The following is a 15182-nucleotide window of genomic DNA, read 5'->3' as shown; positions in this document are numbered from 1 at the left end:
GCTGCGCACAGTCACTGGAGCCCCTTGGAAAGTGAGGTGATGATCAAGCACTCTTGCTCCATTGCCCTTTCTCCGAATTCCACTAGCCGATCTGCTTAGGTATCCGTGTCGCCCCCCCAGGGATGTTGGACCTTCGGCCCTGCTAGGTATGAAACATGGCTGCTGCTAGTAGAGAGGGTGGGGCTTGTGGGTCTCAACGGTTCTGTACAAAGGTCCACTGGTAGGCCGCCCTCTTTGATGCCAACGCCCTTAGCACTCTCTACCTCCACCAAGCTCACGAGTGCCGCCATCATGATGCTTCTGGACGTGTTGAAAAAGGATATCCACACCCTTCTCCTGATACACGATCTCCAGATCATCCTTAGACATTCCGCTGAAGTCCGCCATCTTGTGCGTTCTCCTGCGCTGCAGTTACTCCTCTCCTAACTCGGCTTCTCCAATCAGGTGACTGAAAAGCCACCTAAGATTATCCCACCGCTATGCCAGCAATTTCTGTGACCGGACGGTTCTGTATGAAAGCCCTCGCATCCTGCCCCAGTCACGGAATGGATGTTTAGGTCACACGGGATCTGGCCACTTAGGAGATTCCCACTTACCATCAGTAACCACCTATTACTGACTCCACCCACTGTGCAGTGGGTGGGTACTACGCTGCCACCAGATTCTTTGTTGCCATGGAGACTGGAACCATGGTACTGCTCTGTATGCGTCGACACGCTGTATTACCACACCTGCATGGTGTTGACAAATCACTACTAGTCACTGGACTAGGCCTCCACACGGTAGCTGGTGGGAGGCGGATCTTGGGGATGCTGAGTGGACCCTGGACAGCCGTAAAACTGAACTATGTTTGGCATAGCACTGCAGGTCACAAGATGAAGCGGTCGTCTTGAGGCAGATGTTTATTCACTCAAACAGTCTTAAAATAGACTCTTCCCTATTGCTAGTGGCAACAGCAATACAGCAAAATGTTTACAGCAGAGTGAAAATGGTATAATACCTCTGGAGGCTCACAGGCCTCCTCTTTTTTTCTTACTCCAATACACATACCACAGGGGGTAAGTCCACCGTGCTGTTCTCAACCAATCATTGTTTACCCATGTGATGTGCATGCCTTGGCCACATGCACAGCTAACATTGTCCTCTGTGGACGGTGGGGAGTAGTCACTCTCCTTTGACCGTCCCATCCTGGAGGGTTGTTATCCGCCCTGGTGACGTTCAGTCTAGGCAGGGGGAAGCTTTCTCATCTAAACTACTTCCATGAATCTGCCCGGGTTCCCAGCTCACCATCTCCAGCCTAAACTTGGGCTCCAGAGATGGGAGGCCTAGATCCCCGGTTAGGGTTTCCTGCCCACCGAGGGTGATCCCTACGGAGCTCCAGAAAACCATTCAGCTTGTTTTAAAGCTGAGCTGCTCCTCTCTCTCCCCATGATACTTCCATGTGGGAGGCTAGAGAGGAAGGCATTCCATTTTTGGGGAAAAGTACTGGAGGAATCCATCTGCCGGCACAGTAATGGATTCCCCCCTCCTGGGACACACAACCAAGTAAGTGCATTTCACTTTAAATACAATTCAAGTACACTATACACATTGTTGCTTAAATATACACTGAGCCAGTGGCCTGCACAGGCTCCAAATACCCAGGCACTGCAGTGCCTCACCATACTATTTATATATATATATATATATATATATATATATATACATACTTACACACATATATATACACATACATATATACACACACACAGTGTTCGCAAATGTATTTTACCCAGATCAGAGGATGGGGACTCACTTTTCTAAAACGTGTGGGTCCCCGAAAGACGCGCTGCACTGCTGCCAATTCCTGGCTCTCAATTGACTGCACTTCCTGCCTGTAAAAGAGGAGGTGGAGCCTTACCACTACCAGTCCTCTGGCGGTGCCTCCCCTCCTGGTCACATGCAGCCGCGGATTCACACGGGGGCCGGGCAGAGAATGAAGACGGCTCTACGGCTGCTCTACGCTGTGCTGTGGGCGGGAGGTGAGTGCCGGTGACAGCGTAAGTGCTGTGGGGTAGGGTAAGTAGCCTAGGAGCGGGTGGCTGAACTTGGGTGGTGGCTTTCATTGCATGCCTTGTGTGTCTTCTGGGAGTGTCATGGGCTTGTAGCCCGACCTCAGTGGTTGTTTCAGACGTCCACTATAGTAAGTTTCCCTGATATTCCCAGCGCCATTCACATCTAGACCAAGCTAAGGATCTATGAGAATATAACATGAATCTACTGTGCAGGCACTGCTGGTACCTGTGGTACACCCGCTACTTCTGGGATCATCCTGTCAAGCTGCCTAAAACGTCTGCTTCTGTCAAAAGCATTTATACAAGTGATCTGAGCCAGGGCTACATCATATAAGGCTAGAAATGAGAAACCACACCGGCATCCCAATCGCAGCACTGCCGACACCTAACACCCCCATACCCAAAGCCTAACCTCCCCCCAGCAGTGCCTAAACCTAACCTCCCCTTACCCACAGCCTAACCCTAACCTACCCCCAGCAGTGCCTAAACCTAACCCCCCTTACCCATAGTCTAACCCTAACCTCCCCCCAGCAGTGCCTAAACCTAACCTCCCCTTACCCACAGCCTAACCCTAACCTCCCCCCAGCAGTGCCAAAACCTAACCCCCTTACCCACAGCCTAACCATAACCTCCCCCCAGCAGTGCCTAAACCTAACCCCTCTTACCCACAGCCTAACCCTAACCTCCCCCCAGCAGTGCCTAAACCTAACCCCCCTTACCCACAGCCTAACCTTAACCTCCCCCCAGCAGTGCCTAAACCTAACCCCCCCTTACCCACAGCTTAACCTTAACCTCCCCCCAGCAGTGCCTAAACCTAACCCACCCTCCTTAGTGCCTAACCCTAACCTCCCCCCAGCAGTGCCTAAACCTAACCCCCCTTACCCACAGCCTAACCCTAACCTCCCCCCAGCAGTGCCTAAACCTAACCCCCCTTACCCACAGCCTAACCCTAACCTCCCCCCAGCAGTGCCTAAACCTAACCCCCCTTACCCACAACCTAACCCTAACCTCCCCCCAGCACTGCCGACACCTAACCCCCCTTACCCACAGCCTAAACCTAACCCCCTTACCCACAGCCTAACCCTATCCCCCCAGCAGTGCCTAACCCCTTACACACAGCCTAACCCTATCACCCCTCTCTGCAGAACTAACCCCCCAAGAAGTGCCTAAACCTAACCCCCCTTACCCACAGCCTAAATCTAACCCGCCCCCTTAGTGCCTAACCCTATCCCCCCTCACTGCAGCCTAACCCTAACCTCCCCCACCCCATACCCTATACCGCCCCCCTGGGTGTGCCTAAACCTATCCCCCCTCCCGCACGCTAAACCTGTGGCGGCGGGATCCTGATCTCCTCGGGATGCCGGCATCGGTATTCTGGCGGCTGTCGGGATTCTGGCGTCGGTATTACGGCTGCCGGGATCCTGGATGCATACCTCCGGTATGATAACAGCCCAGCAGCATTGTCACCCTCTCGCTTCCCCTGCAACACTTTTGTAGCGTCTAAGGCCCTCATTCCGAGTTGATCGCTCGCTAGCTATTCTTTGCAGCGCAGCGATCAGATAGTCGCCACCTATAGGGGAGTGTATATTCGCTTTGTAAGTGTGCGATCGCTTGTGCGAGGGAGCGTTGCAAAAAAAATTTGTGCAGTTTCTAAGTTTCTAAGATCATTTCTGTCTTTTTGGAGCCGGAATGGACGTCAGACACCCGCCCTGCAAACGCCTGGACACCCCTGCGTTTTCCCAAACACACCCAGAAAACTGTCAATTGCCACCCACAAACGCCCTCTTCCTGTCAATCACCTTGCGACCAGCGTTGCAAATGGATTCTTCGTTAAATCCATCGCTCAGCAACGATTCGCTTTGTACCTGTACGACCCGCCTGCGCATTGTGGTGCATACACATGCGCAGTAGTAATCTGTTCACTGTGCTGCGAAAAACTGCAGCGAGCGATCAACTCGGAATGACCCCTAAATCCAGTCTGGGGCTTCTATTATAGCAGCACCATAAACCCATTACATATATAAAATGTATTATTTACTAATGTGTTTAGAAGCATTTATTGTCCTGTTTTTTAATCATATAAATGTTCTGCCTGCTGCAATGTGTATAACGTGCTCTACCTGCTGCAATGTGTATAACGTGCTCTACCTGCTGCAATGTGTATAACGTGCTCTACCTGCTGCAATGTGTATAACGTGCTCTACCTGCTGCAATGTGTATAACGTGTTCTACCTGCTGCAATGTGTATAACGTGCTCTACCTGGTGCAATATGTATAACGTGCTCTACCTGGTGCAATGTGTATAACGTGCTCTACCTGCTGCAATGTGTATAACGTGCTCTACCTGCTGCAATGTGTATAACGTGCTCTACCTGCTGCAATGTGTATAACGTGCTCTACCTGCTGCAATGTGTATAACGTGCTCTACCTGCTGCAATGTGTATAACGTGCTCTACCTGGTGCAATATGTATAACGTGCTCTACCTGCTGCAATGTGTATAACGTGCTCTACCTGCTGCAATGTGTATAACGTGCTCTACCTGCTGCAATGTGTATAACGTGCTCTACCTGCTGCAATGTGTATAACGTGCTCTACCTGCTGCAATGTGTATAACGTGCTCTACCTGCTGCAATGTGTATAACGTGCTCTACCTGCTGCAATGTGTATAACGTGTTCTACCTGCTGCAATGTGTATAACGTGCTCTACCTGGTGCAATATGTATAACGTGCTCTACCTGGTGCAATGTGTATAACGTGCTCTACCTGCTGCAATGTGTATAACGTGCTCTACCTGGTGCAATGTGTATAACGTGCTCTACCTGCTGCAATGTGTATAACGTGCTCTACCTGCTGCAATGTGTATAACGTGCTCTACCTGCTGCAATGTATATAACGTGCTCTACCTGCTGCAATGTGTATAACGTGCTCTACCTGCTGCAATGTGTATAACGTGCTCTACCTGCTGCAATGTGTATAACGTGCTCTACCTGCTGCAATGTGTATAACGTGCTCTACCTGCTGCAATGTGTATAACGTGTTCTACCTGCTGCAATGTGTATAACGTGCTCTACCTGGTGCAATATGTATAACGTGCTCTACCTGGTGCAATGTGTATAACGTGCTCTACCTGCTGCAATGTGTATAACGTGCTCTACCTGGTGCAATGTGTGTAACGTGCTCTACATGCTGCAATGTGTATAACGTCCTCTACCTGGTGCAATGTGTATAACGTGCTCTACCTGCTGCAATGTGTATAACGTGCTCTACCTGGTGCAATGTGTGTAACGTGCTCTACCTGCTGCAATGTGTATAACGTGCTCTACCTGCTGCAATGTGTATAACGTGCTCTACCTGCTGCAATGTGTATAACGTGCTCTACCTGGCGCATTGTGTATAACATGCTCTACCTGCTGCAATGTGTATAACGCGCTCTACCTGGTGCAATGTGTATAACGCGCTCTACCTGGCGCAATGTGTATAACGTGCTCCACCTGCTGCAATGTGTATAACGTGCTCTACCTGCTGCAATGTGTGTAACGCGCTCTACCTGCTGCAATGTGTATAACGCGCTCTACCTGGCGCAATGTGTATAACGTGCTCTACCTGCTGCAATGTGTATAAAGTGCTCTACCTGCTGCAATGTGTATAACGTGCTCTACCTGCTGCAATGTGTATAACGTGCTCTACCTGCTGCAATGTGTATAACGCGCTCTACCTGGTGCAATGTGTATAACGCGCTCTACCTGGCGCAATGTGTATAACGTGCTCTACCTGCTGCAATGTGTATAACGTGCTCTACCTGCTGCAATGTGTATAACGCGCTCTACCTGGTGCAATGTGTATAACGTGCTCTACCTGGCGCAATGTGTATAACGTGCTCTACCTGCTGCAATGTGTATAACGTGCTCTACCTGCTGCAATGTGTATAACGTGCTCTACCTGCTGCAATGTATATAACGTGCTCTACCTGCTGCAATGTGTATAACGTGCTCTACCTGCTGCAATGTGTATAACGTGCTCTACCTGCTGCAATGTGTATAACGTGCTTTACCTGCTGCAATGTGTAGAATGTGCTCTACCTGCTGCAATGTGTATAATGTGCTCTACCTGCTGCAATGTGTATAACGTGCTCTACCTGCTGCAATGTGTATAACGTGCTCTACCTGCTGCAATGTGTATAACGTGCTCTACTTGCTGCAATGTGTATAACGTGCTCTACCTGCTGCAATGTGTATAACGTGCTCTACCTGCTGCAATGTGTATAACGTGCTCTACCTGCTGCAATGTGTATAACGTGATCTACCTGCTGCAATGTGTATAACGTGCTCTACCTGCTGCAATGTGTATAACGTGCTCTACCTGCTGCAATGTGTATAACGTGCTCTACCTGCTGCAATGTGTATAACGTGCTCTACCTGCTGCAATGTGTATAACGTGCTCTACCTGCTGCAATGTGTATAGCGTACTCTACCTGGTGCAATGTGTATAACGTGCTTTACCTGCTGCAATGTGTATAATGCACTCTACCTGATGCAATGTGTATAACACGCTCTCCCTGGTGCAATGTGTATAACGTGCTCTACCTGGCGCAATGTGTATAACATTCTCTACCTGGCACAATGTGTATAATGTGCTCAACCTGGTGCAATGTGTATAATGAGCTCTACCTGGTGCAATGTGTGTAACGTGCTCTACCTGCTGCAATGTGTATAACGTGCTCTACCTGCTGCAATGTGTATAACGTGCTCTACCTGCTGCAATGTGTATAACGTGCTCTACCTGGCGCATTGTGTATAACATGCTCTACCTGCTGCAATGTGTATAACGCGCTCTACCTGGTGCAATGTGTATAACGCGCTCTACCTGGCGCAATGTGTATAACGTGCTCTACCTGCTGCAATGTGTATAACGTGCTCTACCTGCTGCAATGTGTATAACGTGCTCTACCTGCTGCAATGTGTATAACGTGCTCTACCTGCTGCAATGTGTGTAACGTGCTCTACCTGGTGCAATGTGTATAACCTGCTCTACCTGGTGCAATATGTATAACGTGCTCTACCTGCTGCAATGTGTATAACGTGCTCTACCTGCTGCAATGTGTATAACGTGCTCTACCTGCTGCAATGTGTATAACGTGCTCTACCTGCTGCAATGTGTATAACGTGCTCTACCTGCTGCAATGTGTATAACGTGCTCTACCTGCTGCAATGTGTATAACGTGCTCTACCTGCTGCAATGTGTATAACGTGTTCTACCTGCTGCAATGTGTATAACGTGCTCTACCTGGTGCAATATGTATAACGTGCTCTACCTGGTGCAATGTGTATAACGTGCTCTACCTGCTGCAATGTGTATAACGTGCTCTACCTGGTGCAATGTGTGTAACGTGCTCTACCTGCTGCAATGTGTATAACGTGCTCTACCTGCTGCAATGTGTATAACGTGCTCTACCTGCTGCAATGTGTATAACGTGCTCTACCTGGCGCATTGTGTATAACATGCTCTACCTGCTGCAATGTGTATAACGCGCTCTACCTGGTGCAATGTGTATAACGCGCTCTACCTGGCGCAATGTGTATAACGTGCTCCACCTGCTGCAATGTGTATAACGTGCTCTACCTGCTGCAATGTGTGTAACGTGCTCTACCTGCTGCAATGTGTATAACGCGCTCTACCTGGCGCAATGTGTATAACGTGCTCTACCTGCTGCAATGTGTATAAAGTGCTCTACCTGCTGCAATGTGTATAACGTGCTCTACCTGCTGCAATGTGTATAACGCGCTCTACCTGGTGCAATGTGTATAACGTGCTCTACCTGGCGCAATGTGTATAACGTGCTCTACCTGCTGCAATGTGTATAACGTGCTCTACCTGCTGCAATGTGTATAACGCGCTCTACCTGGTGCAATGTGTATAACGTGCTCTACCTGGCGCAATGTGTATAACGTGCTCTACCTGCTGCAATGTGTATAACGTGCTCTACCTGCTGCAATGTGTATAACGTGCTCTACCTGCTGCAATGTGTATAACGTGCTCTACCTGCTGCAATGTATATAACGTGCTCTACCTGCTGCAATGTGTATAACGTGCTCTACCTGCTGCAATGTGTATAACGTGCTCTACCTGCTGCAATGTGTATAACGTGCTCTACTTGCTGCAATGTGTATAACGTGCTCTACCTGCTGCAATGTGTATAACGTGCTCTACCTGCTGCAATGTGTATAACGTGCTCTACCTGCTGCAATGTGTATAACGTGCTCTACCTGCTGCAATGTGTATAACGTGCTCTACCTGCTGCAATGTGTAGAATGTGCTCTACCTGCTGCAATGTGTATAATGTGCTCTACCTGCTGCAATGTGTATAACGTGCTCTACCTGCTGCAATGTGTATAACGTGCTCTACCTGCTGCAATTTGTGTAACGTGCTCTACCTGCTGCAATGTGTGTAACGTGCTCTACCTGCTGCAATGTGTATAACGTGCTCTACCTGCTGCAATGTGTATAACGTGCTCTACCTGCTGCAATGTGTGTAACGTGCTCTACCTGGTGCAATGTGTATAACGTGCTCTACCTGCTGCAATGTGTATAACGTGCTCTACCTGCTGCAATGTGTATAACGTGCTCTACCTGGTGCAATGTGTATAGCGTACTCTACCTGGTGCAATGTGTATAACGTGCTTTACCTGCTGCAATGTGTATAATGCACTCTACCTGATGCAATGTGTATAACACGCTCTCCCTGGTGCAATGTGTATAACGTGCTCTACCTGGCGCAATGTGTATAACATTCTCTACCTGGCACAATGTGTATAATGTGCTCAACCTGGTGCAATGTGTATAATGAGCTCTACCTGATGCAATGTGTATAACGTGCTCTACCTGGCGCAATATGTATAACGTGCTCTACCTGGCGCATTGTGTATAACGTGCTCTACCTGGGGCAAAATATGTATAACGTGCTCTACCTGGCGCAATGTGTAGAACGCGCTCTACCTGGCGCAATGTTTATAACATGCTCTACCTGGTGCAATGTGTATAATGCACTCTACCTGGCGCTGTGTGTATAATGTGCTCTACCTGGTGCAATGTGTATAATGAGCTATACCTGGTGCAATCTGTATAACGTGCTGTACCTGGCGCTATGTGTATAATGTGCTCTACCTGGCGCAATGTGTATAATGTGCTCTACCTGGTGCAATGTGTATACCATGCTCTACCTGGCGCAATGTGTATAATGAGCTATACCTGGTGCAATGTGTATAATGAGCTATACCTGGTGCAATGTGTATAACGTGCTGTACCTGGCGCTGTGTATAATGTGCTCTACCTGGCGCAATGTGTATAATGTGCTCTACCTGCTGCAATGTGTATAACGTGCTCTACCTGCTGCAATGTGTAGAACGTGCTCTACCTGGTGCAATGTGTATAACGTGCTTTACCTGCTGCAATGTGTATAATGCACTCTACCTGATGCAATGTGTATAACACGCTCTCCCTGGTGCAATGTGTATAACGTGCTCTACCTGGCGCAATGTGTATAATGTGCTCTACCTGCTGCAATGTGTAGAACGTGCTCTACCTGGTGCAATGTGTATAACGTGCTTTACCTGCTGCAATGTGTATAATGCACTCTACCTGATGCAATGTGTATAACACGCTCTCCCTGGTGCAATGTGTATAATGAGCTCTACCTGATGCAATGTGTATAACGTGCTCTACCTGGCGCAATCTGTATAACGTGCTGTACCTGGCGCTATGTGTATAATGTGCTCTACCTGGTGCAATGTGTATACCATGCTCTACCTGGCGCAATGTGTATAATGAGCTATACCTGGTGCAATGTGTATAATGAGCTATACCTGGTGCAATGTGTATAACGTGCTGTACCTGGCGCTTTGTGTATAATGTGCTCTACCTGGCGCAATGTGTATAATGTGCTCTACCTGCTGCAATGTGTATAACGTGCTCTACCTGCTGCAATGTGTAGAACGTGCTCTACCCGGTGCAATGTGTAGAACGTGCTCTACCTGGTGCAATGTGTAGAACGTGCTCTACCTGGTGCAATGTGTATAACGTGCTCTACCTGCTGCAATGTGTATAACGTGCTCTACCTGCTGCAATGTGTATAACGTGCTCTACCTGGTGCAATGTGTATAACGTGCTCTACCTGCTGCAATGTGTATAACGTGCTCTACCTGCTGCAATGTGTATAACGTGCTCTACCTGCTGCAATGTGTATAACGTGCTCTACCTGCTGCAATGTGTATAACACGCTCTACCTGCTGCAATGTGTATAACATGCTCTACCTGCTGCAATGTGTGTAACGTGCTCTACCTGCTGCAATGTGTATAACGTGCTCTACCTGCTGCAATGTGTGTAACGTTCTCTACCTGCTGCAATGTGTATAACGTGCTCTACCTGGTGCAATGTGTATAACGTGCTCTACCTGCTGCAATGTGTATAACGTGCTCTACCTGCTGCAATGTGTATAATGTGCTCTACCTGGTGCAATGTGTATAACGTGCTCTACCTGCTGCAATGTGTATAACGTGCTCTACCTGCTGCAATGTGTATAACGTGCTCTACCTGCTGCAATGTGTATAACGTGCTCTACCTGCTGCAATGTGTATAACACGCTCTACCTGCTGCAATGTGTATAACATGCTCTACCTGCTGCAATGTGTGTAACGTGCTCTACCTGCTGCAATGTGTATAACGTGCTCTACCTGCTGCAATGTGTGTAACGTTCTCTACCTGCTGCAATGTGTATAACGTGCTCTACCTGCTGCAATGTGTATAACGTGCTCTACCTGCTGCAATGTGTATAACGTGCTCTACCTGCTGCAATGTGTATAACGTGCTCTACCTGCTGCAATGTGTATAACGTGCTCTACCTGCTGCAATGTGTATAACGTGCTCTACCTGCTGCAATGTGTATAACGTGCTCTACCTGCTGCAATGTGTATAACATGCTCTACCTGGTGCAATGTGTATAACGCGCTCTACCTGCTGCAATGTGTATAACGTGCTCTACCTGCTGCAATGTGTATAATGTGCTCTACCTGGTGCAATGTGTATAATAAGCTATACCTGGTGCAATGTGTATAACGAGCTCTACCTGCTGCAATGTGTATAACGTGCTCTACCTGGTGCAATGTGTATAACGTGCTCTACCTGCTGCAATGTGTATAACGTGCTCTACCTGGTGCAATGTGTATAATGAGCTCTACCTGCTGCAATGTGTATAATGTGCTCTACCTGCTGCAATGTGTATAACGTGCTCTACCTGCTGCAATGTGTATAACGTGCTCTACCTGGTGCAATGTGTATAACGTGCTCTACCTGCTGCAATGTGTATAACATGCTCTACCTGCTGCAATGTGTATAATGTGCTCTACCTGGCGCAATGTGTATAACGTGCTCTGCCTGGCGCAATGTGTATAAGCAGCACTACTGAGTGGTGCAATGTGAATTGGTACTATGATGTGGCCACGCCCCTTCTCAACGAAGTCATTCCCCTAATTTTTTACTGCACGCGCTCCGCGCACACTGACTTTGCTTTTCGCAATGGGAGGGGGAGCACCAATTCACTTTCTGACAAAATATTTAGTTACATGTCTGGTGCAGAGTGTCCGGTATAGCTACACAGCCCAGCAGCACTGTCACCCCCCCCCTTGCAGCACTGTCACCCCTCCTACCCCTTGCAGCACTTTTGTAGTGTTCAAATCAAGTCTGAGTTTTTATATTTAAATCATTAATAAGAACCTTAATTCCGTTGGAAACCAGAAAAGGACAGGTAGGACCCCAACTTTTAAAAGTGAGGGGTCACTGGGACCCACTTTTTTGGGGGCTCATCGCGATCACTCCCTGGAGCGCTGAGGTGCCGGGAGCATAGCTCCCGGACCCCAGCGCCCTACTACTACCCGCCGCATAGGGAGCCGGTTAGCCTGGACCCCGTGAGCAGCGCACATCCCTGCAGCCATACGGTCAAGCTGCTCCCACAACAGCTCAGTGGGGTTGAGATCTGGTGACTGCACTGGCCACTCCATTACAGACAGAATACCAGCTGCCGGCTTCTTCCATAAATAGGTCTTGTATAATTTGGAGGTGTGCTTTGGGTCATTGTCCTCTTGTAGGAAAAAATTGGCTCCAGTCAAGCGCTGTCCACAGGGTATGGCATGGCGTTGCAAAATGGAGTGATAGCCTTCCTTATTCACAATCCCTTTTACCTTGTTCAAATCTCCCACATTACCAGCACCAAAGCAGCCCCAGACCATCACATTACCTCCACCATGCTTGACCGATGGCATCAGGCACTCTTCCAGCATCTTTTCACTTGTTCTGCGTCTCACAAATGTTCTTCTGTGTGATCCAAACACCTCAAACTTCGATTCATCTGTCCATAACACTTTTTCCTCTGTCCAATGTCTGTGTTCTTTTGCCCATATTAATCTTTTCCTTTTATTAGCGTTTTCTTTGCCACTCTGCCTAGAAGGCCAGCATCCCGGAGTCACCTCTTCACTGTAGACATTGACACTAGTGTTTTGCGGGTACCATTTAATGAAGCTGCCAGCTAGGACCTGTGAGGCATCTGCTGCCAGTTAGGACCTGTGAGGCATCTATTTATCAAACTAGAGACTCTAATGTACTTGTCTTCTTGCTCAGTTGTGCACCGGGGCCTCCCACTTCTCTTTCTACTCTGGTTAGAGCCTGTTTGTGCTGTTCTCTGAAGGGAGTAGTACACACCGTTGTAGGAAATGTTCAGTTTCTCAGCAAGTTCTCGCATGGAATAGCCTTCATTTCTAAGAACAAGAATAGACTGTTGAGTTTCACATGAAAGGTCTCCTTTTCTTGCCACTTTCAGAGTATAATCGAACCCACAAATGTGATGCTCCAGACACTCAACTAACTCAAAGATAGCCCAGTGTTATAGCTTCTCTAACGAGCAAAGCCATTTTCAGCTGTGCTAACATAACTGCACAAGGGTTTTATAATCATCCATTAGTCTTCTACCGTGATTAGCAAACACAATGTACCATTAGAACACTGGAGTGATGGTTGCTGGAAATGGGCCCCTAGACACCTCTGTAGATATTCCATTAAAAACCATACGTTTGCAGCTAGTACAGTCATTTACCATATCAACAATGTATAGAGTGTATTTCTGATTAATTTAATGTTATCTTCATTGAAAAAAGCAGTGCTTTTCCTTAAAAATAAATAAATGTCTAAGTGACCCCAAACATTTGAACGGTAGTGTATGATCTGGTGCATCTGAAGATGTGAACCGGACCACTAGCTCAGGAGATCTAATTGAAATGTTCTGGCATGGAACCTTCCATACTGGATCGCCTCGTATGAGGCTAACATCTTTCCCAACAATCTTATGCAAAGATGGATGGAGATCTGATTCAGTCGTATAACTGCTCGGACCATATCCTGGAGCGTCCTTGCCTTGTCCTCTGGGAGGAACACTTTCTGAGCCACTGTATCCAGAAACATTCCCAGGAACAGGAGCCACTGAGTAGGCTCCTGTTCCTGGGAATGTTCCTCAGAAGTAGGGACTTCTGTAAATTGAAGATCAACCCATGATGTGACAGAAGCTGAATAGTGCGGCCTATATTGAGCAATAGAAGCTCCCTGGATCTCACCTTTATCAAGAGCTCGTCTAGGTAAGGGACAATATTGATCCCCTGGACTCGGAGCTGGAACATCATCTCCGTCATCACGTTTGTGAAGACCCTTGGAGCTGTGGCCAGGCCGAAGGGTAGCGCCTGGAACGGGTAGTGATCATTCAAGCAGGGCAAACCGTAGGTAAGCCTGGTGAGGCGGTCAAATCGAGATATGGAGATAAGCATCCTTTATATCAAACAAAACCATGAACTCCTGTTCTTCCAGACCCGCAATCATTGCTCACAAGGATTCCATTGTGAACTCGAAAACCTTTAGTGAAGGATTCAAGGATTTTAGATTCAAAATAGGCTTTAACGAAACCGTCCGGTTTTGGTACCACAAACAGGATGGAGTAGTAACCCAATCCCTGATATTGTAGTGGCACTGGAACAATGACTTGGGACTGGGCCAACTTTAGTATGGCCTGTTGCAGCGTTACTCGTGTATCCTGCAAAACTAGTAAACTTGATTAGAAAAATCGTTGGGGAGCAGCACTGCTGAACTGCAGCTTGTAGCCAAGAAATTAGGTCCTTTACCCAGGCATCCTGGCAGGAGCTTTCCCAGATGCGGCTGAAGTGACGCATGTCAGTGTCCGGAGCCTTACCTCCGGCGCGGTCTCATGGGTGTTGCGATCCGGGTGGTTGGCGCAGTTGCGGCGGCACGGAGCTGCTTGCAGTGGGTCCTTGGGCGCATGTGCGGCTTCCGGAGGTCAGGGGCCGGTGACCCGGATGCTGCGGCGGGTAGTTGCTGCAGCAGAGCCCTCTGGTGGTGAATCTGTCTCAGGAAGTCAAGGCCGGAGCTGGGTTATCTTAAGTGCTGCAGCTGAGAATGTCCCCAGTGCTGGGGGTGGCCATGTTGGAGACCTGGGATCTGCCAATGAAATCCACACTCTGTATCCAGCCAATCCAGTGCAGTCTTCCCTTATAAAAGGGAGACTGGCTCAGGGAGAGAGTGCCAGTGCTTCAAGTTACTTTCCTGTGAAAGTTGCTACAGCTCTGTGATCCCAGGCTGCTCCTGGTTCCCTGGTTCCCATCATCTGTCCATGACCTATCACTGCTGCAGTCCTGTCGCTTAACCCGGCGCCACTCGTGGAGGCGCTCACGGGGCTCCCGGTCGTAAAGGGGCTTCGGGTTCTAAACGTTGGTTCCTACGAGCGTCTCGCAAGCTCAAGCCACAGTCTTTGCTTCTTCAAAGTCAGAGTTTCTCAGCCTCATCTACCAGTCACAAGCCACAGTCTTTCAGTTCTTCAAAAACCCAGTCTCCTTCAGCCTTGTCTACCAACCACAAACCACAGTTTTTCAGTTCCGCAATACCGGTGATCTTCAGCTCCATTCCTCACCTCGTTTAATCATAGACTTCAGTTCATTATTCCGTGTCTTTCAATTCCTCAAGTATCGGTGTACAGTTGTTTCTTCATTAAAAACACAGTTATCCTTCTACAGAGTTCTCATTC

General features: G+C 48.3%; 1 protein-coding gene across 1 annotated transcript in view; it reads right to left on the bottom strand.

Annotated features, from left to right (window-relative positions):
- Nucleotides 1-387, bottom strand: part of LOC134983475 (zinc finger protein 585A-like) — a 173279-nt gene extending 172892 nt beyond the window's left edge. The window contains exon 1 of the mRNA XM_063949145.1: nucleotides 264-387. Within this exon, the coding sequence (XP_063805215.1) occupies nucleotides 264-387 (124 nt within the window). The remainder of the gene's footprint in view (nucleotides 1-263) is intronic.
- Nucleotides 388-15182: the final 14795 nt, after the last annotated feature.

The sequence above is a fragment of the Pseudophryne corroboree genome (genome assembly GCF_028390025.1).
Source record: "Pseudophryne corroboree isolate aPseCor3 chromosome 3 unlocalized genomic scaffold, aPseCor3.hap2 SUPER_3_unloc_16, whole genome shotgun sequence".
In the NCBI taxonomy this organism is placed as follows: Eukaryota; Metazoa; Chordata; class Amphibia; order Anura; family Myobatrachidae; genus Pseudophryne; species Pseudophryne corroboree.
This window is presented reverse-complemented; position numbering and strand designations above follow the sequence as displayed.